Genomic DNA, 27,259 nt, shown 5'->3' on the forward strand with positions numbered 1-27,259 from the left:
TGCGCCACCCAGGCGCCCCAAAACTGTACAGGTTTAAAACACATTTTAAAGAGAGATCGACAAACGTCCCCCTAAGACCCAGATGATAAATACCTCAGACTGCACCGGCCATCCGGCCTGTGAAACTGCCCCGCTCTGCTGTCGTGGCCCAAAACAGACGGAGGCCACACCTAAACCAACGGGCACAGCTGGGTCCCAGTACGGTTTTACTTAAGGACGCTGGGATTGGAATCGCATGGGATTTTCACATGCCACGAAGTATTGTTTTTCTTTTGCCTGGTTTTCGATCACTGAAAAATGGGAAAGCCGTTCCCGGCTCACAGGCCACACAAAGCCAGGTAGCAGCAGGACTTGGCCCGCAGGCCCCCCGTCAACACGTCACCACCACCAGACCCAAATTCCTCCTAAAACCAAGAACTTCAAAGCAGATTAACGAGAACGCTGTCTGTGCTGACGAGGTCTGGCTCCTCGGGCAGGACCCCGGGGCACCCCCGCTGCTCCTTCAACGACTTCTGCCCAACCCAACACCCCACTGTACCCCTTGTGGGAAGGGTGAGCGGCTCACCCACGGCTCTGTCTTCAGATCAACGTTTAAAGCAAAACAAGGCACTTAGGGATTTCGCTTCTGTGACACAGAACAACTGGTCTCTAAGTACCCCAAGAAACCCCGCACCAAAGTCATCACGGACACACACGGGCTTTCCCACCTCTGAGACCCATCACCGGGAAGTGGGTAAAAGCACAAATAAACACATCAGCAGACACATCTGTAAAGACTACCCACCAAAAAAACGCTTTTTCACACTAACAAGTCAGCATTTCAGTCACAGACAGTACACTCATCAAAGACGGTTTTGCTCAATATATTTTGAAATTAGTTCCAAATGTTGCTCCTAAACATTTCCAGAAGCTGCAAAAAGCTCATCTCTATTCACCGGTGATTAGAATCCAGCGGAAGCCCCGGGTCTTCGCATCCCGTGCAGCATTGACGCGGAAATCACAGATATACGTAACACCCTCCACCGTTTCCCTGGAGAGCTGGGTTCCGGTCGGGGCTCCCGGGTCCTCACGCCCCAAAGAAGTCCAGTCTGCGCCCCGCGCCCCGACCAGCTCACGTCACGGCGGTGGGGACCGAGCAGACGGCGGTGGCGGCCACCGGAGGAACGGAGCCACCCGTCTGGGTTTCGGGCCCCGCCCGGCGGCGGCCCCCACGCCGGACAGCACGCCCCGCCATCTAGAGGGAGACACAGGGACGAAACGTGCCGCCCACGCTGCCGTAGAGCTCGCGGACTCCCCTGGAGAAGCGTCCAGCGCCACGGGAACAGTGGAAGCTCCACAGCCGCCACGCCCACCACAGGTTCCGGTCTCCTCTGATACGAAGAAAAGGCGCTTCAAGGCACCGGCACCACTCGTTGCATCTCTGGTTGAGTACCAGGCCGTCTGGTTTCCCTTCAACCAGAAGGGTGCCCAAGACGCCAGGCAGAAGAGCCTGTTCGGCGGAGGAAAGTTCTAGAGCCAGGATACCGACCAGTTCTCTGGGACGGCCCACGCGCGTGCGGAGCTGGTGCGGACCTAACTGCCACCAAGCGTGGGTCGGGAACGATGTCCCCATTTCTTACGGGGAGCCGCGGGCAGAGGGGACAGCAGAGCTGGCTTTGGCTCGAGGCCACGAGAGTGCGGGGGCAGCTAGGACGGGCACCTCAGGGACGCCTCCCCCGGCTTCATCTTCTTGGCCTGCCCGTTAGGCCCAGCAGCCGGGTTCTGCCGCCGCTTCTGCAGCCTCTCCTCCTTCTTCCTCAGGTAGGCAGTCACGTTGTCAAAGGTGGCCTTGTAGAGACCACTGAAACCGACGTCCACGCCAGCCACGCCTGTGCAGGAGGAACGGAAACAGAAGCCAGGTGGGATGGGGACCGAGGCCCTGCCACAGGGGGATCAACTCGCCACGGCCCAGACCTCCCAGCAGACCCGCGGCCCCTGCTCCGAGGCACCCCCATGACGCCCGTCTCCGGGTGGCCACGCCAGCCGGACCCAGGACTTGCTTCCAACGACACGCCAAAGCCAGGTCATCGCCGGGAGACGAGGCACAAGGGCTATGGCTCACACGCTCGTATGAGCCGCCCCACAGGGGCGCCTGTGCTGGGGACTGCAGGCGGCCTGCAGCCAATAGCCAGCAAGGAAGTGAGGCCCTCGGCCCAGCGGCCTGCAGGGACCAGGACCCTGCCAGCAACCACTGTGCGCGCCTGGAATCAGATCCCACCCCAGGGGCAGCGGAGCTTCTCAGAACCACACAAACAGCCCAGTAAGAAGTACTGTCGCCTTCACCCACTGAGCATGGGATACTCGTTACGCAGCAAGGTAATGGACGTGGACTGATCTCAGTGTCAAGGGTTGAGAGGCCTGATGGCCACAGACCAGCCCCACGGAGTCCACTTCACCCCGGTCAGAAACCCCACAGGGCCCACTGCTCTGGGTCCCCTACCTCTTCTGGGACTTCCATGCTCAGCTGGCCTTCCTTTCCTGTGTCTCCGCCCCGCTCCCCCCCCCCCACACCTTCCCCACACCTGCGCTGTGAGCAGACTGGTTTACCTGCAGAACTTCAGGAAAACTAAGCCCACCTTGGACCTGGCCCTCCCAGGGGATCCACAACAAGACAAGCTGGCCCCAGGCCCCGGCAAGGACGATGGCCAAGCGACAGGCAGGAAGTAGGCTCGCCAGTGTCCCCAACACAGTCCTGCTACAGACCCATTTGACAGTGTTGCTAAAGCAAATCCACACAGTGCTGGGAGGACGGATCCCCGTCACTGCCCTAGTCCTTCCACCCCAAAAGGAAAGCTGGAAGTTAACCCTGGGACACAGAGCCAACAAAACCCCATGAGAACGCCTTCCACGAGACTTTAGATCATCGCCAGGGTCAACACAGACAGAATTCACATGTGACTCTCTTGAGTTCCAAGAACTCGGACTTCTGCCTGGGGAAGGCTTTGACAGGTGTCTTCTGCTCAACCACGTCTTTACTCAAATGAAGGCAGCTGACTCCCAAAGCTGGCCATGAGTCATCCCTGTGACACGGTCACCTCAAGTCTCTGCCCAAGAAAAGCATCGTGGAAGTCGCTAGAAGCTGTGCAGCTAAGGGCTTGCCTTCCTCTATCAATAAAAACGGAGCGAGGTCTCGTCCTTGTAACGTTCTCAGACAGGACTAAGTGAGGGCAGCACTCAATGCTTACTACGGGCCCTTCAACTGACGGGGACCCGTGGCTCTGACAGCCAGGCCACTCTCCTCACACTGCAGTGCCACTCTGGGGGGGGGGGGGGGGAATCGGCCTTCTCACCACGGTCTCTCCCCTTCTCTCGGCCTGGGGTTCACACTGAGTCCCACACTGGGCCAAGAAGACCCTCGGGGGTTCCAGTGATTATCCCCACGCCTGACCTCATGGCCAGGAACTGCTCAGGGTCAACATTCGAGGCTCACAAGTCGCCCTACGCTCCAAGTGAAGGCCCACCCGTTACCGGCCCCACCCTGGGGACCAGCACCGGCAGCCCTGAAGGCAAAGGGGTGGACCCCGCCCCGACTGTGACCCCGGTTCCCATGTAGCTCATGGTCTTGGAGCAGGCTCACACTGGGCGTTCCCAGTGTGGGTGTGGGTCAGCCCCCCGGTGCCCCAACCAGCCACTGGCCTTCTGGAGGGGACACGGACGCATGCCACGCTTCCTGTATCCTTGCTCAGAAAAGCGGCTTCCTACCGTGTATCGCAGCCTGGGATCTGCCCCTGGCCGTGGCCGATTCTGGATGTCACCCCGAAAACAGGCTGCGCCCACGTTCTTACCTTCCAGCATGGCCCAGTTCCCCCGGAGATGGGCGGAGACTTTCTCTACCGCGGCGTCTTCAGGAGCAGCCTGAGAAGACCACGGAGAGAGGCAGGACTCAGGCCGCGGTGCTGCCGGCGCTGGAAAGGGCGGACCCGCCAGGCGTGGTCCCGGCGGCAGGGGCCCGGGAGACACCCGCTCGGGCCGCCCGACACCAGGCAAAGCCAGCCGGCAGTCCCAGCGCGACAGACGCAGCCGTCCTCGCGTCTCGTCGGATAAAGACCCATGACGTGAGGCCACCAGCGTTCCCTCCACGTTGGCTTGTCGAGCGCAACCTTTTCTGAGGAGCCCGGCAGACCCCACACATCCCAGCCGGGGGCATTCTGTTCGCCACCACTTTCTAGATGAAAATACCCGGAGAGGCTCCGGGCGTCTCCAAAGCCCTCGGTCAAGTAAGCGCTTGTAACAGATGGGCCAGCCAGCACGGGGCTCGGGCGGGCTTTATCTCGTTCTCCCCCGCCATCGCCACGTCCTAGGAGATTCGGGACGGGCGGGAGACAACGCCGCTTTACAGACGGGGGAGCCGACTCAGAGAATGTGCGAGATTCACACGTCGCCCGGCCCACAGCCCACACCCCTTTCTCCACACAAGGGCGCTCCTGAGTCCAGTGCGCCACGTGCAAGGCCACGTGCAGCCTGCCGATGTCGAGGCCACACACCCAAGCCACCCCAACTGTCGGTTCCTCTGCTAAAAAGACACGTGACCAGAAAAGTCAGAAGGAACATATGCCGATGATGGCAACTACCCCCCCCCCCCAAAAAAAAAACACTACAGGCATCGTGACATGAACAGAGCTGGCTGAGGGGGGCGCCTGGGTGGCTCAGTCGGTTGGGCGTCCAACTTCGGCTCAGGTGATGTTCTCACGGTTCGTGGCTCGAGCCCCGCGTCAGGATCTGTACTGACAGCTCGGAGCCTGGAGCCTGCTTCGGATTCTGTGTCTCCCTCTCTCTCTGACCCTCCCCCACTCACACTCGGCCTCACTCACTCTCTCTCTTCCTCAAAAATAAAGACATTTAAAAAAAAAAAAAAAGAAGAAGAGCTGGCTGGGCATCCCTGCTCCCTGAACCCACGTCACAAATCCTCCGGCCACACCCCCCGAGCACCGAGCCACGATCGAGCTGGAAGGGGGCACAGCCGTCGCCCCCTCCACCCCCACCAGAGGCACAAGGCCAGCAACCTCACCTGCCACTGGCCGCCCACAGGCCTGCAGAGCACGAGGGGGGCTTCCCGGTGGTCCTGCAGGACCCACAGTCCCCGGCCCTCCTCGAAAGCGATGTCCCACACTCTGTGCCGAAACGTCAGCCGCTGTCTGTAAACCAGCTGCTGTCTGGCGGCATCGAGCTGGAAAACGTAGACCGCGGGAATACTTTCCGCAAAGAGAGAGAGAGAAGTTGTATTACGGCTACGACCAGGCCCACGTGGTATCATTCGACGTGTACAGCTTAGTGCCGTGCCCGGGTCGCCCCGAACAGGGACCCGGCCATCGCCAACCTCTCGGCTGCAGGCTCACGAGCGGCCCAGCCAGACGCGCCTAGCCAAGCCGCCTCCGGGCCGGAGAGCCGTAGGACCTAGGGTCACTGCAAGTGCAGGTCGCCCAGTTCTGGCTCAGCCAGCCCTGCGGCACTAGGGAACCAGTGCAGCACAAAACAGGTGGAGAAGATGACCGTCCCGGCTGCGCCTTGGACGGCACGGGACGCACCGGCACTCCCACCTGCTCTAAACCCGCTCTAAACCCGCATCCTTGCTGTAAAACAACCAAAGACGCCCGCGGCAGGCTTGTCCTGAGGACACACGAGATGTGCGGACACACCACACGCCCACGCGGCGCATAAAGATGCTGGTGCGCCCGCGGATGGCACGTGCCCCCGAAATCCTCCTCCTCAGCGCCCCTCGGCTCCGGAGCCCTCGGGAGGGCCAGCGGGTCGTGCCGTGACCTGCCCGGCCCTCAGGAGGCACCGACTAAGGTGCATTCCACAACTCTTGGGTGGCCCTCGGGCACAGATTTTCTCAGGCACAGCTGGAGACCATGAACCGAGCAGCGCGTACAGGAGGGCCAGCCCACGGCAAGGGGCCCACGGACGCCCCGCAGCAGCACGAGCTCACCAGTCACACAGCAGCGCCACGCAGCCGTCCTGGCTCCGGTAAGTGATCCTGGAGGCGGCAAACCTCTGCAAGGGAGCACAGCAACGTAAATGCACGCTAGCTGCCAGGGACCCGGCCCCAGACTACTCTGTTCAAAGCGAGATCGGACGCGGCAAGACTTTGACGTTGCCACCACGGTCGAGGAAGGAAAAAGAGACGACAGCCCTAGAATTTTCTGAAAATCGGTGAGAGAAAAGGAAGACACGGCAGACCCCCATGACACAGTTCCGACGTGCCACGAGAGACGGAGAAGCCTCTCCGTGGCTCTGGCCCTCCCTCCGGAGCCTACGCGGTGTCTCTGGAGCCAACAGAACTGGTCAAAAAGCAAGACCAGGGAGCAGCAGAGAACACAAGGAATTATTAACAAGACACAACCGTGTCGAGGTCCCCTGGTCCTGGAGAGGGAACCCCCAGACGCCCGCCAGTCGGGAGAAGTGGAGGGAAAGGTCTGGTGCTCACCAAGCCTGGCCTGAGGGGCTGGGCCATGTGGGAGGGGGACTCCAGGGAGGGAGGGAGGCGAGGAGCCCGAGGGACGGGGATGCTCCACAGACCCTACAGGCCTTGAGGGCCAGGCCCGAGGTCAGACAGCTGCTGGTTCAGGGTCCTCTCTCAACCTCACTGTCCAGAGCATCAGAAGGTTCAGAGAGCATGAATATGAAAGTCACTGGAACAAATCAGGCCTCTATTCGCCACAGCCTCCGAGGGGGGCACCAGCATGGCAGCCACCCAAGCAGAAGGCACCACGAGCAGGTGGCCAGAGCAGCAGAGTCGGCTGAGCCGGAGGCCCAGGCAGCCACTCGGCTGGGTGGCCACGGCCCCAGGGGTCCTTGAGGCTCTGGCCCGTGGTCAGGCCTGGCCTGCCCACTTCTGAGAGGGAGTAAGGGCAGCGGCTACAGAGCAGTCTCAGGGGGACGAGAGCGAGCAGGCAGTCCCAGGATGAGGCAGAAGGAGCCCTCAGTTCTCACGCAGACCTCCTGCAGGCTGGCGGGGGGCCATGTGGGGGCTCCGGGGGAAACTGCAAAGCTCCCAGTGACAGGCAGGACATCCTGGTCAAGAAACCACACCGAGGGCCAGCTCTGCAGGCCTGAACAGCCACGAGAGCGGACTGCTCCCTCCCTGCAGGGCCTCCGGGAAAACCGGTGGGGCTGTCCTCAGGTGACCAACCTGGACCTCAGCTGTGCAGGCCACCAGCTGGGAAGCATCACAGAGCTGAGTGCCCATGAGCACGGAATCCGGAACACCCCAAAGGGCCGCCCACACGTTCTCCCCTGAAAATCTTTCACGACCAAAGGCCCAGGTGACCTGACCTGAGGATACACTGGCCAGTGTGTCGTCCCAGGGGTACAGGGATGGTCACGAGACTAATTAAGTTCTCTGCTCAAGCATCACTGTCTCTTCTGTTTCCAAGCAGGATCGGGAGAGGCTCTTCTGTAAAGCGGGTATTGCAACGCACGTACAGCGAAACACAAATTATCTCCTACTTACGCGACCGGGCGCCCTCAAGGAGAACACACGTTCTCCCAAGCTGGAACAAGTCTGTGCTGACGGCAGAGAGCCGTTTCCCACGCAACAGTGGCTCTGGCCCACGGCATCCCCGGGACTGGAGAGGCGCCCTGCAAAGTCCAATAAACCCACACCCAGACGCTACCTCGTCACCCCAGGGCTCCGCCGGCTCCTGCAGGCTGGTCAGGTGACAGCAGTGCAGCTCTCGGCCACTTCTGTACTCCCAGAGCCTCAGGGTGCGGTCCTGCACACAGCAAGGACAGGTCAGTGTGCACTCGCGGGGAGACCCGGGCCTGCCCCGGCGGTGGGGGGGGAGGGCACTGACTCAGCGCAGCCGGCACGAAGGCTCTCTGCCCGCAGTCACGCAACCACTAAGAAAACACGTGACCCCCGTGGCAAAGCAGGCAAAGGACACGAGACGACCCGTCACGTACAGACATCACGGACCACGGCGGCTGGGTTGGAGCCTAAGCACGCACACACGGGCACGCACACGCACACACTGCAACAATCATGTGCTCGCACAGGAGAAACACGGGTCGGGCCAAGCACAAGGACGGTCCCACGTCCCTGTTTAGGAACAGTGAAAAGGGGGCGTCCATTTGTTCCCCGTGAGACCGTCAACTGTGTGGCCGGTAAGGAAACTGGTGTGCGTCCCAAAGGCCTCAGCGCCCCGCAGACACACACGACAGAGGAAGAACTCGTATTAACAAATGCAGGTCACGGCGCTCGCTGAAGGGACGGGACACGCGAAGAACCGCACGTCTAAGGAGAATGAGCAGGGAGTGAAGCGCAGGTGAGCCGTCGGGTCCGCCCAGGAAACCCGTGCGCTAGATCCCGTCGCTGGAAACGCGTGCACAGGCCCACGCGCACCTGAAAACCTAACGCTGACTCATCCAATGAGACGCCACCAACACAGCGCACACGGCAGGTTTTAAACCACCAGGAAAAAAGGACGGACGACAAACTGCCCGAGTGTCAAGAGCAGGGGTGTGTGGGCGCTGGGCAAGAGGACGTAGCCACCGTGAACATACACGCCCACCCCTACGTCCCTCCCCAGTGACCAGAAAGGGGGGTTTCAGAAGCATGAACCCTCGAGTATGAAGACGACAGTCATGTGAGGCCACCGGGAGGAGGTGAAGGGAGGGACAGGCCGTAGGGGGCTGAGATGTGACGCACCAGGCCGGGCCCAGCAGCACAACCAGCGGGTCCATCAGAGCAGCCGGACTCCCCACCCTGCTGCCCGCAGAGCCGCGGGGTCCCCGTCCGGATCCAGAGTGAGGGACCACACCACTGGCCCTCCCTGGTCACCTCCCGGGGCAGGCGGACAGGCCTGACGCCCAGGAGGGCAAAGACTGGGCAACGTGACCACCAGGAGAAGAGAGGTGACCCACGGCTATAGGTGCCCGACTCCGACACCCTGGACTCGAGGGACACTGGCCACTGCCCTGTCCCCACCGCACACGGACACCCCCCTGCAAAAGGCAGACACCACACACGGTGAAGGAAATGCAAACGTGTGATCTCGGGGGTCAAAGGCCCTGCGCTTGGCGTGGCACTGTGAGGGGAGAACATTCTGGGCACCAGAAAGGCTGCCGAGAACTAATGGTAAGAGCAGAACTTCACAGCCCACAGGACACTGGGAAATTAAGTTGCGGAGACGTCCCCACAGCAGAAGCAGGAACATGAGGGAAATGTCAAGGGAAAGACAGCGAGCCATTTGAGAAGCACACCTGAGAGTGAGGACGCTTCCCCAGGAGAGAGGAGGGTCTCGAATCCGGCGGGGGCGGGGGTGGGGCTAACCACATAGCTGGTCAGAGCCCTGACCCCCATCTCCAGAGCACGGGGCATGGAGGCCCCCAAAACATCCAGAGAAGGGGGAACGGATCCCACAGAGAGAACGCAAACCCTCACGTGAGATGTGGGGGGCGGCGGGGGGCAGGGGGTAGCTTTAACCTGGAGTTCGGATACCCACCTACCCACCAGGCAGGGGCAGAGGATTCAGGGCGTTTCCAGAAAGGCGGCTTCCTAACACCACCCTCCCTCCACCTTCAGAGGCACCCCTGGGAGAAAGGAGGGACAGAGAACGTGAACTAACATGAGGGGCGTCCGGAGGCGACAGGAAAGAAGGGGTCAAGAGCAAGACAGCGTCACCACCCTCCACCACCCCTCCGCCACCCTCCGCAGGGCAGGGAAACGGCGGGGGGGGGGGGGGGGCGCGTGTTCTCCTGTTTCTCAATCACTCTTGTTCTCTGGACACTCAGAGTGGAAGTTAAAAGGCCAAAGAGGCCGGGGACGCACCTCGCAGGGGCAGTGGGAGCGAGTGCCAGTTTTCACTGGGGGCCTCACAGCGGAATGTCACTTTGTAAGCGTGTGTTTCTAATGACAATAAACACTAGGAGCGCCAGCCTGGCTCGGTCGGTAGAGCGTGCACCTCTTAATCTCAGGGTTGTGAGTTCAAGACCTACACTGGGTGCAGAGATTCCTCAAAAAATAAAATCTGTAGAGGCGCCTGGGTGGCTCAGCCAAACGTCTGACTTTGGCTCAGGCCATGATCTCACGGCTTGTGAGTTCGAGCCCCGCGTCGGGCTCTGTGCTGACAGCTCGGAGCCTGGAGCCTGCTTTAGATCCTGTGTCTCCCCCTCTCTCTCTGCCCCTCCCCTGCTTGCACTCTGTCTCTCTCCATCTCTCAGAAACGAGTAAACATTAAAAACAAACAAAAAAAACTTTTAAAAAATTTTTTCAAAAATAACGAAAAGAACTGCACCTTGCACAGGGCAGGGCACAGGGTGGGCAGAGCTCTGCCGCATCTTTAAACAGGCTCCTAAGCAAAACATGGAACTTGACAAAGCCAGTGTCAAAGTCAAAAGTGTTCGTTCTACTTTTCTATGTGCTTGGATGCTTGTTTTATCGTGAGAAACACTGGGAGGCGTAGGTACAGCAGAATTCACAAAAACCGGCCACCTCTGAGAACTCTAGCCACACCTACTTTCTTCCGTTTGCTATCACAGGACCAAGCACGGCTGGGAGGAAGAGAGAGTCAGAAAGCAGGACGCAAACGTGGTGAAGCAACAAAGAACAGACGTGTAGACAGCGGCCAGGATTCTGCAGGACGGCAGGGAGGCCGCTGTTCCCACCCGGAAGCCCGAACTCAGGAGGGCCAGGAGCCTTCCGGGCAGCCCACCCCAGGCACCCGAGTCCCCTAGAATGCTAAGGAGCAGGAAAGACTGAGGAGGAGGGACAGGACAGGACTTCTGGGAAGAAAGAAAGAATCAGACGCCATCAGTAATTCAAAACCTTCTCTGGGCAAAAATCTTCCTCAGAGCAAAGAGGTCTCTGGCGACGAAACTATCCAAGTTTCGAGTCCCACCTTCCGGACACCGAAGTTTTCACTACTAACCAAACCCCCCCCCACACACACAGGGCCAGGTGCCGGCCCGAAGGACAGGGTGGGGGACAGGGTGGAGCGCAGCAGTAACTCGGGGGAACCCAGGTCCCCCTGGGACTTAGGTACTGTTGTACCGGAGGTCACAATGCTATTCCAGTAAGACGACAACCCTGAGACCCGATTCCTCACACTCCATTCCAGGGCGACACACACCCACCCCCCTGTGTAAGGCCCTAAGCAAGGAGGCAGCCTGGGATGGACACACACACGGACACACACACGGACACACACAGGCAGCCTGGGACGGACACCCCCCCCCCCCCCCCGATGTAAGGCCCTAAGCAAGGAGGCAGCCTGGGTCAGCTCCAAACTCAGGAAAACAAGCACCATCTAGTGGAGAACAGCCAAGACCCAGCACCAGGACGGGCCCCCAGCCCCACGCGGGTCCCCCCGCTGGAAGGCGCCCACAGGTGCTCACCACGGAGCCGAGCACTTACCCCGGACGCGGACAAAAGCAGCTCGGGGTGGTCAGGCACCACGAAGATGCGGCTCACAAACCTACAGCGTGAGAGAAGCAGAGGGTGAGCTGAGCTCTGGCACGCTGCTCTGACACCCGCCCGGCCCGTCTGTCCTCGCCAAAGCCCTGTCCCACATACCCCCGAGCCCCGGGGAAAACTAAGGGAGGGTCCACGGGGAGCTGGACAGCGCCGAGCAAGCCAGGGAGCACACCGCATCATTCTCAGGGCCCAACAACACGACAACCCGCGGGAGGGACCGGCCCAGCCCGGCCGCGCTCCCCACCCTGGCCGCGCTCCCCAGACGCGCTGCTGGAAAGGTCCAGGAGCTTCTGTGCCGCTGCTCGAGCCGCCCCGCTCCGCTCACAGCCCGAGACCTCCCCTGCAGGTCCGTGATGATGGAGGCCTCAGGGTGGGATCCGTGGGACGGAGCAACAGTGGTCGGCAGGCAGACACAGACCCACTGTCCTTCAGCCCGCGGTCGTCCCCAGAAGCCCACCTTGGAGCCAGCCTCGCCCTGCGAGGGAGACGGCCTCCCCGGCTTTCCCGCCAGCTGTATGGTGGTCACCAGCGCACGGCCCCCGGGGACCCCAGGCGGCTGGCCCCAGCACTCCCCCGGCACAGAACGTCCGTTACGGACGCCGTTATGGACGCGTTACGGACGCTCGTCACCTCCACGAGTCAAGACGAAGCGGGTGGAAACCCGTTTCTACAGATTTTGCACAGAAGTCTTAAAAGTCGATTTTTATCTGGGGCACCTGGCTGGCTCAGCAGGCAGAAAACGTGGGACTTAATCTCAAGGGTGTGACTTCCGGCCCTGTGCTGGCTGCAGAGATTGCTTAAAAATACTGTTTTTAATCTATTTTTACCACTTACTCGCTCACTGAAATACCTGAGCACCTACGACCTGCCGCTGTGCGGAGGGCTGGAGACAGCAGTAAGCACAGCCCGCGAAGGCTGCAGGAGCCAACAGGAGACGGGCCGGCGGAGAGCCCAACAGAAACGGGGCTCCAGCCACGTGACTGGAATTTGCAAGGGACCCCATCCAAGAGTTAGACACCGATGTGGGGCGCCTGGGTGGCTCCGTCAGTCAAGTGTCTGACTTCGGCTCAGGTCATGATCTCACAGTTCAGGGGTTCGAGCCCCGCGACGGGCTCTGGACTGACGGCTCGGAGCCTGGAGCCTGCTTCCGATTCTGTGTCTCCCTCTCTCTCTGCCCCTCCCCTGCTCACACTCTGTCTCTCTCTCTGAAGAATAAATAAACATTGAAAAAAATTTTTTTCCTTAAAATAAAAGACTGCATCAAATGAAACTAAGGGCTTCTCCTGAGCACACACTGTAATTAGCCTTGACCCCGAGAAGACCGGCATTCTTTGAAAATGCCTCCCTTGCAAAATGTCAAAATTCAACTAGAAGAGAGCTCACTTGCCCTAGAAAAGAGGTCGCAAAGGAAAGACCACTGCCCAGGTTCAGATTTAAGTCCTGGACTGTTCAAACTACGAAAATATGTCCCCCACACACACGCCTACTGGCCACCGACCGCTGCCCGGCCCTGGCGGGTGTCGGTGCAGAGAAAGGAGTGTTCCAGAAACAAGCCCTCGCCTGGAGGCCAACGTGGGGACCACTGGTGAGCGGTCACAGGCGGGAGGCGGCGGGCTTGGAGGAAAGTCCTCCAACACTGAGCGCCACGCTGGCTCCCGTGGGCAGCGTCACCACCACCATCTGTGATGCCCTCGTGCTGGGGTCTGAGACCCCAGTGCTAACGAGAAAACCGGTCCCCGAAACGCACAGGAAGGGAGGGGAAGGAAGAGGTGAAGGTTCTGAAGGCCCCCGGACAGAAGCAAGCACCGGATGGGGCCTCGCCAGGGAGCCGCCCAGGGGAGCGCTGCACGCGCGCGGCGGTCCCGCTCCTGCAGGCCTGGCCACAGAGCGGGTGCCCCCGCTTCTCGACCAGCCCGCCTGTGCGTCCCGGACGTCCTCCGGTGGGGCAGGAAGGGGACTCACTCCGTGTGCCCGAGGCAGAAGGACTCGATGCTGTGCGGTGCCGCGGCCCAGCTCACCCGGATTTTCTCGTCCCGGTCGGCGGTGAGGACGTAGCAGTCATCGGGACTCACGGCCTGCGCACGAGGGTGACAAAAGACAGGTGAGGGTGGCCGAAGCCGGGACCCCCGCCCCCGGGACTCGTTCCCAGTGCTCCCCAGGTGTCCTCGCACACACACCGCCTGCACCACCCCTCGACCTCCAGCACCCACTCCCCGCCCCCTCTCCCTCCTCCTCGTGTCCCCATGGCCACCCAGTCACCAAGTCCTGGTGGTCTTTCCTTCAAGAAACCCTCCCTCCTCGTTCCCGCCAACGTCCTCGGGTCCCACCCAGTCCCACCTCCTACTGGCCGCCCCCAACCCCTCACCAGGCCCCTCGGTGGGGTAGGTCGTGGCTGAGGGGCCGCAAGGACACGGAGGTGAGGCCCGTAAAGCACGGAGAACAAGCCCAGGCCTGGAGACGGTGCCTGCTCTTCCCACAGCCCTCCTCCACCTCCGCACGCGACCCGGGCTGTCCCTCACTTCCGGGACCACCCCGACGCCTCCTCGCTGGCCCGACCGCATTCACCGGCCACTTCACCTTCCAAAGTCCCACTCGTGAGGCCGCCTGCTCACCAGTCTGCAGAGCTTCTACAGAACCCACACGCCCCCAACGGCCAAGCTCGCAGACCCAGCCTCACCCTCGTCAGACCCTCTGCTCTGCCCCACCTGACTAGCACACCACCCACGTACCACATCCAACAACATCGACAGGTGCCCAAGTTCAAGCTTGCCGCATCCCTGTGGCTCCAACACCGAAAAGGAATAAACGTCTCCAGACTTGTCGGCCACCAGAAGTTTCTCCTCGGAGGCTGTGAAGGTCAGGGCCGTGCACCTCCTCACCACGGTCCTGGAAGGCCAGAGACGCCCACAGTTGGCTCGCACAGTCAGCACAGGAAGGGCCGACGGGCCTGCCAGCCGTGCGTCCTTCGGACACGCGTCAGCTGCTCGCCGAGCGTCTCCCCCTCCGGGTACCACAGCAGCACCAAAAAAGCAAGGCAGTTAAGAAATGGAAACAAAATGGGGCGCCTGGGTGGCGCAGTCGGTTGAGCGTCCGACTTCAGCCAGGTCACGATCTCGCGGTCCGTGAGTTCGAGCCCCGCGTCGGGCTCTGGGCTGATGGCTCGGAGCCTGGAGCCTGTTTCCGATTCTGTGTCTCCCTCTCTCTCTGCCCCTCCCCCGTTCATGCTCTGTCTCTCTCTGTCCCAAAAATAAATAAACGTTGAAAAAAAAATTAAAAAAAAAAAAAAGAAATGGAAACAAAGCCAATATCCTAGACAAGTCTCACTTTGAAATGATATTTTTGCTTTTATGATGGCAGAATCTGGGCGGTGGATACCTAGCTGTCTAGCACGAAATCCTCTCCAATTTGCTGTGCTTGAAGATTATCCTAATAAAACGTCGGAAGACCTGCTCCTCCACCCAGCAGCTCCACCGCACATGTCGAGGAAGAAGACGGTCAGCTTCAGAAAACACCCAACGTGCTCTGGGCGAAACCGCGAGCACACGCACGACGCGGGCCCCCTGCGCCGGGAGACTCCACACCGCAGCCCGGGGCCCTGCCGGGCTGGACCCACCCGCACTGCTCCTGCTTGCACAACAGTCCCGAAGACGGGGTGCGGCACCTCTCCGCAAACACGCACGCGCCATCCGTCCCCACGGGGGCGGCCCCGGCACGCGGCTGGGGAGGTCTGAGTTCCGGCTCAGGCCCCATGAAAGTTCACACGCTCGTCAGTTCACACCCCGATCCGATTCACCAGGTCGGTCACACCCGCGAGTTGGAAACTGGTTCAACGCTGCGCCAGCCCGAGAAACATTACCGCGTGCGCGCACACGCCCGCACGCCTCATCCGGGGTCCTGGTCACCCAGCGTCTCGCCCACTCTCGGGAGCGGGTTTATGCAGCTTCCTCCCGCCCTCCTTCTACACTTCCTTCGCTTCCTTTCTACTCGCTGTCCACAAGGCAAGTCCCTGCACTTCCGGCTCAGACCCCACCTGCGCCACAGCCTTACGCAGACATCACGTTTATCTGCCTTACCTGCACTTACGGCCCCTGCCCTCCCTTGTCCCCAGAGGGGATGCCAGTGCACCCCCACGGCGCCCTGCAGCTGGCGCTCCAGATGTCAGCCCGAAATGGAAACCTAAGCTCAAACAAGCTACGTCTCCGACACAAGGACCGAACGAGGACGTCACAGCTTCTCGGGAGCAGAGGGACTAAAGGACAGAAGACACAGGGGAGAGGGCCGCCAGCAGCAGCCAAACCTTCCCCTCCGCCCTCCAGGGGAGCTAAGAAAGGACGAGTAATGACATAAACGTGCAGAAAACAGAGAAAGACGGTGAGGCTCCGGGCGAAATTAAGCAGAACTCTCCAGGCGCGCCTTCACCTACACGCCGCCGCGGCTCCTAACGGGCGATTACGCAGCTGCCTCGCGGCCACCCTTCCAGAGCAGCGGCCTGGGCCAGTCCTGCAGGACTCACACGGGCACCCCCTCTTCCTGATCAGCCCAGAAACAGCCCGGCTCCACAATCTTGTCACTTCGTCTTTTGCCAGTTGGGTGGGGGGCTTCTATCTTCTCAGGCTAAATTAGTCCTTGCAAGGACTCCAGGATGCACAGAGCAGGTGGGGGTGAGGGTCTGCAGGGGCAGATCCCGAGACAGGACAGTCGATGGGTTGGCCACTCAGCCCCCCCGGAAGGAGGGGTGACAGGGCCCCACCTGTCCTCAGGGTCTCTCCCTTCCCTCCAGAGTCATGAGGTACACAGCCCAGTGTTCCTGTCTTCACGCCCCCCAAGGCCAGCCTGGCCTCTCCCCTGGCCACTATCCTGGTCCAGCAGCTGAGCCCGAGATGCCCCCGCTGGGCTGGGACCCACCCAAGCCCCCCCCCAGAAAGCCATGCTTGTTCAACAAAACTGAGCCCGCCGGGCCCCACAGGGCCCCGAGGATACCAAGCTCCCCAACACCACACACCTCCAAGAGCAAACCATCTCATTTCTCAGTGCTCTGCCTTTCCACATACTTATATGATTTTAATGCATCTATTTCCCGAAACGGTATGACTTCCTACGTAAGATCTCTCACCAAGAAAACAGAAAACGTGTCACGCCAAGTGTCCTCATTTTTGGTTCAGAAAACCCGGCCTCAGTTCCAGGCCTTTGTCACCCTGAACTGAAACCTTGAAAACAATCACTGCTACCCACGACTTCCATCTGGGCTTTTCCTCAACACCCTCCACGGCTAGGTTTTAAGGCCACTGGAGAGCTCCGAGCTGTGACCAGTCTTGGTCAAACACGCGAGTCCAGGACGCTCCCAAGACTGAACTGAAGGTCAAGGATGGCTGTTTTTCTGAGGAAGGGTCCATCTGTCAGGGCCGCCCGCCCCCCCCCCCCGACCCCCACCAAGCACAACAGGTGCTGCATCGGGCAGCATCGCATCTTACGTTGCGTTCAGGGTAAAGGTGTAGGACGAGGCAACGTGGGAAACGCAGCCTCTAGAACCGCAACGTGATCTGGCCCGTGCCCTTCGCTCGGCGGCTGACACAGACGGGACGGGAGTCCCGTGGGGTCCCGCCTAACTGCCAGCAAGCACCGTCCGTAGGGCACGCTGTACCCCACCCGCGACACGAGAGGCCCTGCACACCTAATGCACGTTTGCAACACAGTCCTTTGTTGGCATCAACGTAAAAACCAACAGCCCAAATACGATTAGAGGGGGGAAAAAACCAGACACCAACCACCGTTTGCCAGCGTATTGCCAACCGAGTGTTCCTAGATCTTTACGGGAAGGTAATCACCAACACGGCACCTTCAAGACACAAAACCAAGTCGCAGCACCCGGGAGCCCTTGGGGAACGGCCAGAGCCCCGCCAGGAGCCCCGGGCGCTCGCCCTTCGGCCGAGGCGCAAGCTCCACCACAGGATGCAGGGGCGTGGTGGCAGGTGTGCGGACGTCTCCTCGTCCCAAGTTCAGGGCGAAGGGCTCCCCTGAGCACAGCGCACACCCCCATGCAGAGGCCACCTGGAATTTGCCTTTTCACTCTTCTCTTTGAAAGTAAGATCAACCAGGACTCTAAAAAGCGTAGCTGCTGGGGCGCCTGGGAGCTCAGTCCGTCAAGCGTCACGATCTCCAGGTTCATGGGTTCGAGCCCCTCATCGGGCTTTCTGCCGTCAGCGCAGAGCCCGCTTTGGATCCTGTCTCCCTCTTTCTCTGATCCTCTCACGTGTGCATGCGTGTGTACTTTCCCTCAAAAATTAAATAAACATTTAAAAATAAAATTAAACTAAGTTAAATTGAGTTTAATTTAAATTTTTAAAAAGGGGGGAGTCGTCTGGGTGGCTAAGTCAGTTGAGCGTCCAACTTCGACTCAGGTCATGATCTCACAGCTCGTGAGTTCTAGCCCCACGTCTGAGCTGACAGCTCAGAGCCTGGAGCCTGCTTCCGATTCTGTTTCCCTCTCTCTCTGCCCCTAACCCACTCACATTCTGTCTCTGTCTCTCTCAAAAATAAATAAACGTTTAAAAAATAATAAATAAATAAATATGGGGCGCCTGGGTGGCGCAGTCAGTTAAGCATCCGACTTCAGCCGGGTCACAATCTCTCGGTCCGTGAGTTCGAGCCCCGTGTCAGGCTCTGGGCTGATGGCTCAGAGCCTGGAGCCTGTTTCCGATTCTGTGTCTCCCTCTCTCTCTGCCCCTAACCCACTCACATTCTGTCTCTGTCTCTCTCAAAAATAAATAAACGTTTAAAAAATAATAAATAAGTAAATAAATAGAATAAAAAGCACAGCTGTCCCCGATACAGATGTGAACCAGCTACCAGGTGGAGTCCCTTAACCCTGGTTGCTGGGTAGCTCAACAGGTACGTAACTTGCATGTGTTTCTCTCTTACTGTCAAGGGACAGTTAAGCGGAGCAGCCTGTGTGGGGGTTGGGGGGGGCGGGGGCAAAGATGAGGGGACAGAGAGGCTGACCCTGCTCCGGGTGGGTGTTTCCGTCCCTGTCACAGACATCAAAGAATCCCAGCCTTCTCCCACCGGAGGAAGCAGAGATCTCACCACCGCCCCGTCAGAGCAACAGAAAATCACGTGTGCCCAGGGCCTGCGTCAGCATCCCCCACCTCTCTAAGCCCTCGAGGTCACAAAACAAGGAAGCTCTCGGGAACTCACTGACGGAGACCTCCAGAGGGACAACTAAGGCCAAAGGACACCAGGCCGCTGACACCCTCCCCCATCAACACTGAGCTCGCACACATTCTTCACGTACTTGGGAATCAGGACGCTAACTTTACATCCCGCCAAGTTCAACTGCGGCACAGGTGCCTGAACGTACACAAAACCCCTCACACTCTCGGGGCACCCGCGGTTAGTCTCCATTTCTGCCACCACGGGGCCGGAGGAGTGCTGGAAAGCAGGATGCCATGGTGGCCAGGGGCCCGCACTTTGGAGCCAGAGCGACCAGGTTCAGGGCCCGGCTCTGCCCTGGGAGCTGACGAGGATCAGCTTCTGGACTCCGGCCAGGGATGTGGGTAAGGGCAAGACCCCTGCCCCGCCCCCCCGCCCCCCCCCCCCCACACAGGGCTGTTTCGGGGATTAAATCAGTTAACACACGTAAGACCCTGAAAACAGTGCCTGGCACAGAGCTGAGACTATGTGTTAGTTGCTTATTACTAGGTTGCTGTCGCTACGGTTACGGGCATGCAAGTGTAAGCTGTGCGTTCAACATCAAATTATTCAACGTTAGCATTTCATACCTGACACTCAGACATTGCCATGGTTTTGTACGGAAAAGAATCAGACGCTTACTGTCATCAGTTAAGGCAAAATAGGTGCCAGACTTGGAGAAGGTTGACGCCAGAACCGTGCCACTCCCCTTATCCGCGGGCTGCCCGTCCTCCCTGAGAAAGAGAGGACAGGGTTAGGGCCTACCTGAGTAAACAAGGCGGCATCCCTGCAGGCTAGCCTCACTCATTTATAACACAAACAGGGGCAGAAAACGGTATGAGATTCACGTAACCAGAATACAAAGACCTATCAAGGGGACAGAGGGAGGTTCAACACAGCTGGAATTTTTAACGAATAAATCTCATTAAACAGGCACACACACCAGAACCCAAAGAGCGGAGCTGGAAAGACCCTCGGAGATCACGTGACCCACTCCCTCAAGGACATGAACGGATCTAAGACTAGAGCCAAGGATTATTTTCAGTTGTTTTTTTTTTTTCTAATGAGCCACAAGACCAATTCTACTAAAAAAAAAAGGACACCATACAAAATTATCACATTCTGCTTTCCTGATCTTTCAATTAACTAAAGCTAACTTCATACACCTGCCTTCAAAGCATTTAAAATCCCATTCTATTTTGGGGTGCCTGGGTGGCTCAGTTGGTTAAGCATCTGACTCCTGATTTCAGCTCAGGTCACGATCTTGAACTCAGGTAATTATCTCGGGAGCAGAGCCTGCTTGGGATTCTCTCTCTCCCTCTCTCTCTCTCTCAAAATAAATAAAAATAAAGCAGGGGCGCCTGGGTGGCGCAGTCGGTTAGGCGTCCGACTTCAGCCAGGTCACAATCTCGCGGTCCGTGAGTTCGAGCCCCGCGTCAGGCTCTGGGCTGATGGCTCAGAGCCTGGAGCCTGTTTCCGATTCTGTGTCTCCCTCTCTCTCTGCCCCTCCCCCGTTCATGCTCTGTCTCTCTCTGTCCCAAAAATAAATAAACGTTGAAAAAAAAAAAATTTTTTTTTAAAAATAAAAAAAAATAATAAAGCATTAAAATCCCATTGTATTTCAAAATGACTATAAAAAAGTTAATTACGGACAGAAACTAATTAAAAACACTTAGAAAAATCCTAATATCCTTAATGCCAAATTTAAAAGTTAGTTCCACATTTCTTTCCAGAGGTGGTACCTGGTTTATCCACACAGCAGGGTAAAGAGAAATGAAGAATTCAGGGGTACCTGGGTGGCTCAGTCGGTTAATCTTCCGACTTCTGCCCAGGTCATGATCCCATAGTTCATGAGTTCGAGCCCCACGTGGGGCTTGCTGCTCTCAGCATATATCCCGCTTTGGATCGTCTGTCCCCTCTCTCTCTCTCTCTCTCTCTCTCTCTCTCTCTCTCTCCCTCTCCTGTTTGCACTTTCTCTCTCAAAAATAAACATTAAAAAAAGAACAGAAAAAGAAAAAAGAAATGAAGACTTCAGTAAGTAAGAAGATCATTTACTTCTTAGGCTACCCTGTCCCAATAATTCCATGATCAGGCCCGATGAGGCCCCCCATTACCTCACCCTTTACTTTCTTGTGACTTCTCTGCTGCCGTGCTGCAATCATATGCGAAGAGGACGTCATCATCACTAAGGAAGAACAAAGATTTTAAAAAGAGCACTTTATTAATAAAAACACGGGGTTTTTCCTAGAACATAAGTAATCTTATAATCGTTAAATTAAGGGTCTTATCAGGGAGCCTGAGCCGCTCAGTCAGTTAAGCCTCAGACTCTTCATTTCAGCTCTGGTCATAATCTTATGGTTTCTGAGTTCGAGCCCCGCGTCAGCCTCTGCACTGACGGTATGGAGCCTGCTTGGGATTCTCTCTCCCTCTCTCTCTCTCTGCCTCTCCGTACTCGCATTTTCTCTCTCTCTCTCAAAGTAAATAAATAAACTTTAAAAAAAAATCAATGCAAGATGCTTATGTCAGAAGAAATTACGTTGATGTTTCTGGGGGTTTCTTGCATGCAAATTTAAAACTGCCACCTTTAAGGGGTACCTGGGTGGCTCAGTCAGTTAAGCATCCGACTTCAGCTCAGCTCAGGTCATGACCTCACGGTTCATGGAGGGTTCCAGCCCCGAGACGAGCTCTGTGCTGACAGCTCAGAGCCTGGAGCCTGCTTCCGATTCTGTGTCTCCTTCTCTCTCTGCCCCTCCCCCACTCAAGCTCTATCTCTGTCTCAAAAATAAACATTTAAAAAAGTTTTTGTAATAAAATAAAACTGCCACCTTTTAAAAACGTCTCAACTACCCAAGAGAGCTCCCATGGCCGCCAAACACCTACCAGTACAGGAGTCACCACCCATCTTTCCTCAAGACCCTAAGCTCTCTTCAGTTTATGCCCATCTCCCCCGTTCCAGTGCCGGGGCATAGACAGGGCACAGCCTTTAAAGTGACTGCGCTCAGACTCTTTTCCCACCAAACACTGTGACGTAGAAACGCTTCTCCGAGGCAAAAACTGTGCCACCGGCACATTTCCTCAAAAGGCGTAGACCAAAGCAAACATATCAAGTGTAATAAACCCATGTCTCCCAGTGGCACGTGTTAGGATACCAGGAGTCTCCAAAAGAAAACAATCTGGAACATACAAGTTTATGAGCAAGTTTTTTGTGAAAACTGAACTTAACGTTGAAAGGGGATTTCCGATACCAGGCTTTGAACAAAAAGCTCAGAGAGGCTATATTTGCATTTGACGGACATATGTATGAATCCAAACTACCCTAGGAAAGGAGCACGGGCCGAAACGGACCATTAATATCCATGCGGCTCCTGGGGCAAGACTATTTAACACTCATTGCTAAGAATTTCGGGTGCCGTGTAAGCCGGTGCAGGCAGTTAGAGAAAGTGGGTGCAGAGCCTTGTGAAGAGGCGCTGGGGAGGTGCGCGCGACACCTAGAGCCCCAAAGAAAGAACAAGAGCGGGGTCTAGGGCTGCGGGCGAGGGAGCAGGCACCGACAAGGAGAGGGAGGCGAGAGGAGTGCGCCCGGGACCCCCTCCCAGCGCGTTCCCCGAGAGTAGGGCACCCCTCGCCAAGAGGGCAGAGGCCGCCTTCTTCACAGGGCCCCCACAGCGGGTGTGGCCACGACCTCGAAACCGCGGGGCCTGGCCCGCGTCACCTCACGCAACCCGGCCCGGGCAGCGACCAGAAGCGTCCGGCGCCGACCCGGCCAGGCGCACGGGGCCCCGGGCCGGCGGCGGCGGGACGCACCGGGGGTGGCTCTTGAGAGGAGGCGCGGGCCGAGGAGGCGGCGGGGCTCGCGGGGGTTGCCCGCTAGGGCGGGCCCAGCCCGGCGGCGCCAGGGACTCGGGCCCTCCAGGCCCCGACGCGCGCCCGCAGCCGGGGCTCCCCGCTCCAGGCCCAGCCCCCTCACCTGCTCGCAGTGGAGGTGGCCAGGAAGCGGCTGCCGCCCCGCACCACCAGCGTCTGCCCGCACAGCGCCAGCCCCGCGGAACTCGCCATGCGCCCTCCCGCCGCGCCACCCCCCACGTGCGCCGCCCAGAGCCACTTCCTGGCGGCGCCGTGCAATGACGTCACGAAAGGCGCCGCGGGGTGACGCGCTCGGCCCGCCCCCACGGCGCCGGAGGCCCCGGGCATGCGCACAAGGTGCCCTCTCCTTCTCCCCTCCCCGCCCACCCCCCTCCCACCCCGGCCAGGATCCGTTGCCGATCGGTTTCGCGCGCTCCCGTGAGCACGCTTGCTGAGCGTTGCTCTTTGCCTCCTGGGCAGGGCCGTCTCCGGATCTTTCTCCGCTGCAGCTGGGGGACTTGGTCCTGCTGGTACCTGCTGGGCTCTTCGTAGCCGCTCTTTCCAGAGGTGGGTGGGTGTGAGCTCCCCCGCCTGTCCCGCGTTGGCGTCGGCGGGCCCGCGGAGGGGAGCTCAGGCGCTGGCCGGGAGCCTACCCACCTCCCTGGGAGGTACGCCGTGGGCGCCCCGGGGAGAGCGCTTTCTTTGCCCGTGGCCTTTTGCTCGAGGCGTGGCGTCACCGTTCACCAGCCGGACGCGGTGGCTTCTCAGGACGCGCCGCCCCACACCCCACCCTGTTCGTCTAGTCGCTCAAATCCCCCTGCTCGCCCAGGCCCGCGGCTTGCCGGGCCCCGCAGCTGCCGGTGTCCCCACAGATCGGCTTTCCACGCGGAAGCCAGAGAGGTCTTGGCAGATCACAGATCTCATCTTAAAACCAACAGGTGGCAGGGCGCCTGGGTGGCTCAGTCGGTTAATCATCCAACTTCAGCTCAGGTCATGATCTTCCTGTTCCTGAGTTCGAGCCCCACGTCAGGCTCTCTGCTGACAGCGCAGCCCTCCATCCCCCTCTATCTCTCTCTCTCAAAAATAAACATCAAAAAAACAACAACAACAGCAACAGGTGAGTTCCCACTGCTCTCGTGGCAAAGACCAAAGTCCAAGTCCTAATCATGCACTATCAGAGTGCCTGTGGTCTGGCCCCCACCTACTCTGCAGCCTCTCTCCCTACCAGGCCCTTTCATTCCCGGTGCTCTAGCCATCACTGCCCTTCCTTCCATTGGCACAAGGCACTCACTAACCACAGGGCCTTGGCACATGCCATTCTTTCTGCCTGAAATGTTCTCCCCAGCACTCCATCTGTTTACTGTAACCGGTAAATTTCAGTCACCCGATTTCATTTCAGGGGCAACATCACTTAATCAGGGAAACCTTCCCTGCCTTTCCATCCTTTGCATTCCTATGTGTTTACTGTCTCTCCAGACTACAGATGCCTAATTTTGCACATCACTGGTTTTCCCAGCTTGCAACACAATGCCTGGTGAGAAGTCAGTGCTCAACCAATATTTGCTCCGCAGGAGTGGAGTAACTTGTCTTAAAAGAGCAGCTACTGTTACAAAAGAGTGACGGACCTATGACAGGAAGGAGGTATAGGAAACTAGAAGAATGCTGGCCCTAACCGACCTCCTGTATGAAACAAGGATGAATTTGTACCCAAATCAAAGGTGGCTGCTGTTGGCAAAGCAGAAACCTTGAGGAAGCCAGGCTGCCTTGAAAGCAATGAGGTAAAAGGGATTTTCGTGGAAGCACAAAATGGAAGAGAGTCTGTGTATCATGGCACAAAGGACACAGGGCTGGAGAGAAGGGGAAGAAGAGGCGAAAACATTACAAGGGAGGATTACTAGAGGGGTTCGCACTGGCCAGTGACCACAGTGGAAGCAGGACACGTCAATGTTTCTGAAAAGGAATCTGCCATAAACACCATTTCTATTGGGAAGCCTGGGGGCTCAGTCGGCTCCGATCATGATCTCAGGGTTCATGGGTTCCAGCCACACATCGGGCTCTGTGCTGACAGCTAAGAGCCTGGAGCCTTCTTCAGATTCTCTGTCTCCCTCCCTCTTTGCCGCTCTCCCACTCACACTCTGTCTCTCTCAAAAATAAATAAACGTTAAAAAAAAATCATTGCTATTTGACTACTCGAGCTGGCACAGTGAAAGCCCATACTCATGGTCTGGGATATTTTTCAGGCATACAAATGAATTTACAATTTCCATTCTGGGCAGCACAATAATAAGACCACAGAGATCCTAGACGGGACAGGCATCACTAGGCTCATGATCAGATTCGACTTCTTTTACAATTATGGTTTACATCTTACATAATGTTCCGTAATACACATTCTAGCAGATACAATTGGCTATCATGTACCTATTTGAAGTGCCCAGGGAAGTGTGACTGCTTTCGTGTTTTAAGTTACAACCTTGAGAAATGAGTACAATTTTTTTCAACTGTAGAAACTAAAAAACAAAAACTGTAGAGACTGAATAACAAAGATTAAGAGAAATCGTGCATTACCTCACAAGATACAGAGCATGTGTCAATGAGGTCTTAAAGAACTGTACCTGACCATCCCATGTGCCTCATACTTTGAATTCCGTACAGTACTTGTATCAACAAGATTTATTTGCTTAAAGATCCTTTTCCTCATCAAATTCCGTGATTACCCAAACCTTTTCTTTGTAATTTTAATCAAGTCTGAATTGAAATGGTTTTAAAGCTTATTTTTACTTTCACAGTTTTTTGTGTCTCTTCTGCTGCCACACAAGTTTATTTTGTTGCGTGCTATCCGATGTTAATGTAGGTCTGTGAAAGTGTTAAGTGGTTTTTACCATCATTGCTGGGTTTTTTTTTCTTATGTTTATTTATTTTTGAGAGCTAGCCCACGCATGCGAGTGGGGGAGGGGCAAAGAGAGAGGAGGACAGAGGATCCGAAGTTGGCTCCAGGCTCTGTGCTGACGTCAGTGAGCCCCATCTGGGGCTCAAACCCACGAACCGTGAGATCACGACCTGAGCCGAAGTCAGATGCTCAAGCGACTGAGCCACCCAGGCGCCCCTAAGCGTCATCATGACTGTTATCTATACGTGTAAACTATTTCGGCATTAATATGATGTGTTGGTATTTTACCACCTAATGTCTTTAGCATTTTATCCCAAACCCCCAACTCAAGTTTCAGTTCGGTATAATTTGGCTGTTTTCTTTTATAATTTGTTAATGTAGCTACTAAAGTTATAACCAAGGTTTAACCTCTCTGAAATTTACAAATCAATGAGGGCATACTAACCACTTACAGCTTGGATGAAAATGGAGAGCCATTTGGTTTTGTACTATTTCCTTGGTAATTTTCTCAAAGGAGCCTGCTGTGTTAACAGTGACCCGTAGCTAGTAACTGTTTTGGTAGCTTATTAGCAACTGTATCTGTTCTCCGTGGTCATAATAATACACAGTAAATATCTAACAAGTAACATACAGCAACAGATTTTGTGGCTTAAAACAGTAATCGTTGATTCAGCTCACAATTCGTGGGTTGGCCATTTGGTCTGGACCGAGCTGGGTGGTTCTTCTGGGCTGGCTGGTCCTTGCTCCTGTGCCCGTGGCCTGCCACCTGGCTGGAAGAGAACCAGCTGGTCTAGGATGCGCTGGGACACAGCTCGTCTCTCTGTCATCCCTCGGAGGGGCACTGGGGCTTATTGACATGGCGGGCACACTCAAGAAAAAGCCCGCAGGCCTTGTGAGGTCCGTGTGTGGGACTGGTGTGCAGTTGTGTCTGACACAACCTATTGGCCAAAGCAAGACACAAGGGCAAAAAGATCCGAAGAAGGGGAAATAAACTTCCCCTGCTGGTGATAGGAGCTGCAGAGTCACATTACAAAGGGCCTGGACACGGGGCGCCTGGGTGGCGCAGCCGGCTACGTGTCCCCACTCTTGATTTCCTCTCAGGTTGTGATCCCGAGGTTCATGAGTTCGAGTCCCTCATGGCGCTCTGCACCGATGGTGAGAAGCCGGCGTGGGATTCTCTCTCTCTCTCTCTCTCTCTCTGCCCCTCTCCCAGGTGTGCATGCTCTCACTCTCTCCCTCAAAATGAATAAGAACAAAAAAGGGCCTGGATAAGGGAGGGTGGAGAATTGATGCCATCATTTGTGCAGTCAATTCTACTACAGTCCGCCCTTTGGCCCCAATTATTGACACGTCTCCACCGGAAAAACACTCCCCTCCTCCCAAGATCCCCAAAAGTCTCATGCAGTACCAGTACCCCGGCTCAAAGGGCAAGGTCTCGTGGCCTACACTAGGTCGGATGTGGCCCAGGCCCATAAACTAAACATATCAGTTATCCGGCCCCCACACGGCGTACAATGGCCACGGGGGAAAGGACAGCCACAGCGAACGCTGGCATTTGGAAAGGGGGAGAGGGGGTGCACAGAGCGATCACTGGTCCGCAGCAATCCCTAAATCCACTGGGACAATGTGTTCAGGACCGCGGGAGTGGGGAGTGTCCTCTGATCAGGGTGAGTTCGGCCTGCTGGGAGCACTTCCCTAGGCCCTACCCCAACATGCCTCTTGCCTCTGCCCTCTTGGAGATCGCTCCTTGTCCGGCACCCTCTTGCTCGCTTTGAAAAATGTGCCCTTCAAGGACACACGCACCCCCATGTTTAGAGCAGCGCTATCGACGATAGCCAAAGTACGGAAAGAGCCCAAATGTCCATCGATGGATGAATGGATAA

At 57.3% G+C, this 27,259-nt stretch overlaps 1 protein-coding gene across 4 annotated transcripts; it reads right to left on the reverse strand.

Annotated features, from left to right (window-relative positions):
• Positions 1-23,215, reverse strand: WDR4 (WD repeat domain 4). Of its 4 annotated transcripts, none has more exons than XM_047099676.1 (11): positions 23,021-23,215; positions 20,758-20,828; positions 19,286-19,377; positions 14,185-14,341; positions 13,418-13,530; positions 11,396-11,456; positions 7,656-7,754; positions 5,969-6,033; positions 5,048-5,231; positions 3,825-3,894; positions 1-1,868 (listed from the first exon to the last, which is right to left on the reverse strand). In XM_047099676.1, exons 4-11 carry the CDS (start codon positions 14,197-14,199, stop codon positions 1,687-1,689), a joined length of 789 nt encoding a protein of 262 aa, XP_046955632.1. In that variant the 5' UTR covers positions 14,200-14,341; positions 19,286-19,377; positions 20,758-20,828; positions 23,021-23,215; the 3' UTR covers positions 1-1,686. The 4 variants fall into 4 exon arrangements, with proteins under 4 accessions (XP_046955632.1, XP_046955634.1, XP_046955631.1 ...); XM_047099678.1 differs by having other exon boundaries at positions 19,234-19,377; positions 20,763-20,828; positions 23,021-23,179; XM_047099675.1 differs by lacking the exon at positions 23,021-23,215 and adding an exon at positions 22,611-22,699 and having other exon boundaries at positions 19,234-19,377; positions 20,763-20,828.
• Between the last annotated feature and the right edge of the window lie 4,044 nt (positions 23,216-27,259).

Source organism: Lynx rufus, unplaced genomic scaffold (genome assembly GCF_022079265.1).
Source record: "Lynx rufus isolate CCGP_SWC_20201006 ecotype Redwood Valley unplaced genomic scaffold, mLynRuf1.p SCAF_5, whole genome shotgun sequence".
Classification (NCBI taxonomy): domain Eukaryota; kingdom Metazoa; phylum Chordata; class Mammalia; order Carnivora; family Felidae; genus Lynx; species Lynx rufus.

Coding starts and splice junctions, on each gene's coding strand:
- WDR4 (XM_047099675.1), bottom strand. CDS start 22,699: ATGGCGAGTTCCGCGGGGCTGGCGCTGTGCGGGCAGACGCTGGTGGTG. Junction 7,755..11,395: donor TGCTTTTGTCCGCGTCCGGG/GTAAGTGCTCGG, acceptor TGCTGTGTGCAG/GACCGCACCCTGAGGCTCTG. Junction 3,895..5,047: donor CTGTGGGCGGCCAGTGGCAG/GTGAGGTTGCTG, acceptor TGGTCTTCTCAG/GCTGCTCCTGAAGACGCCGC.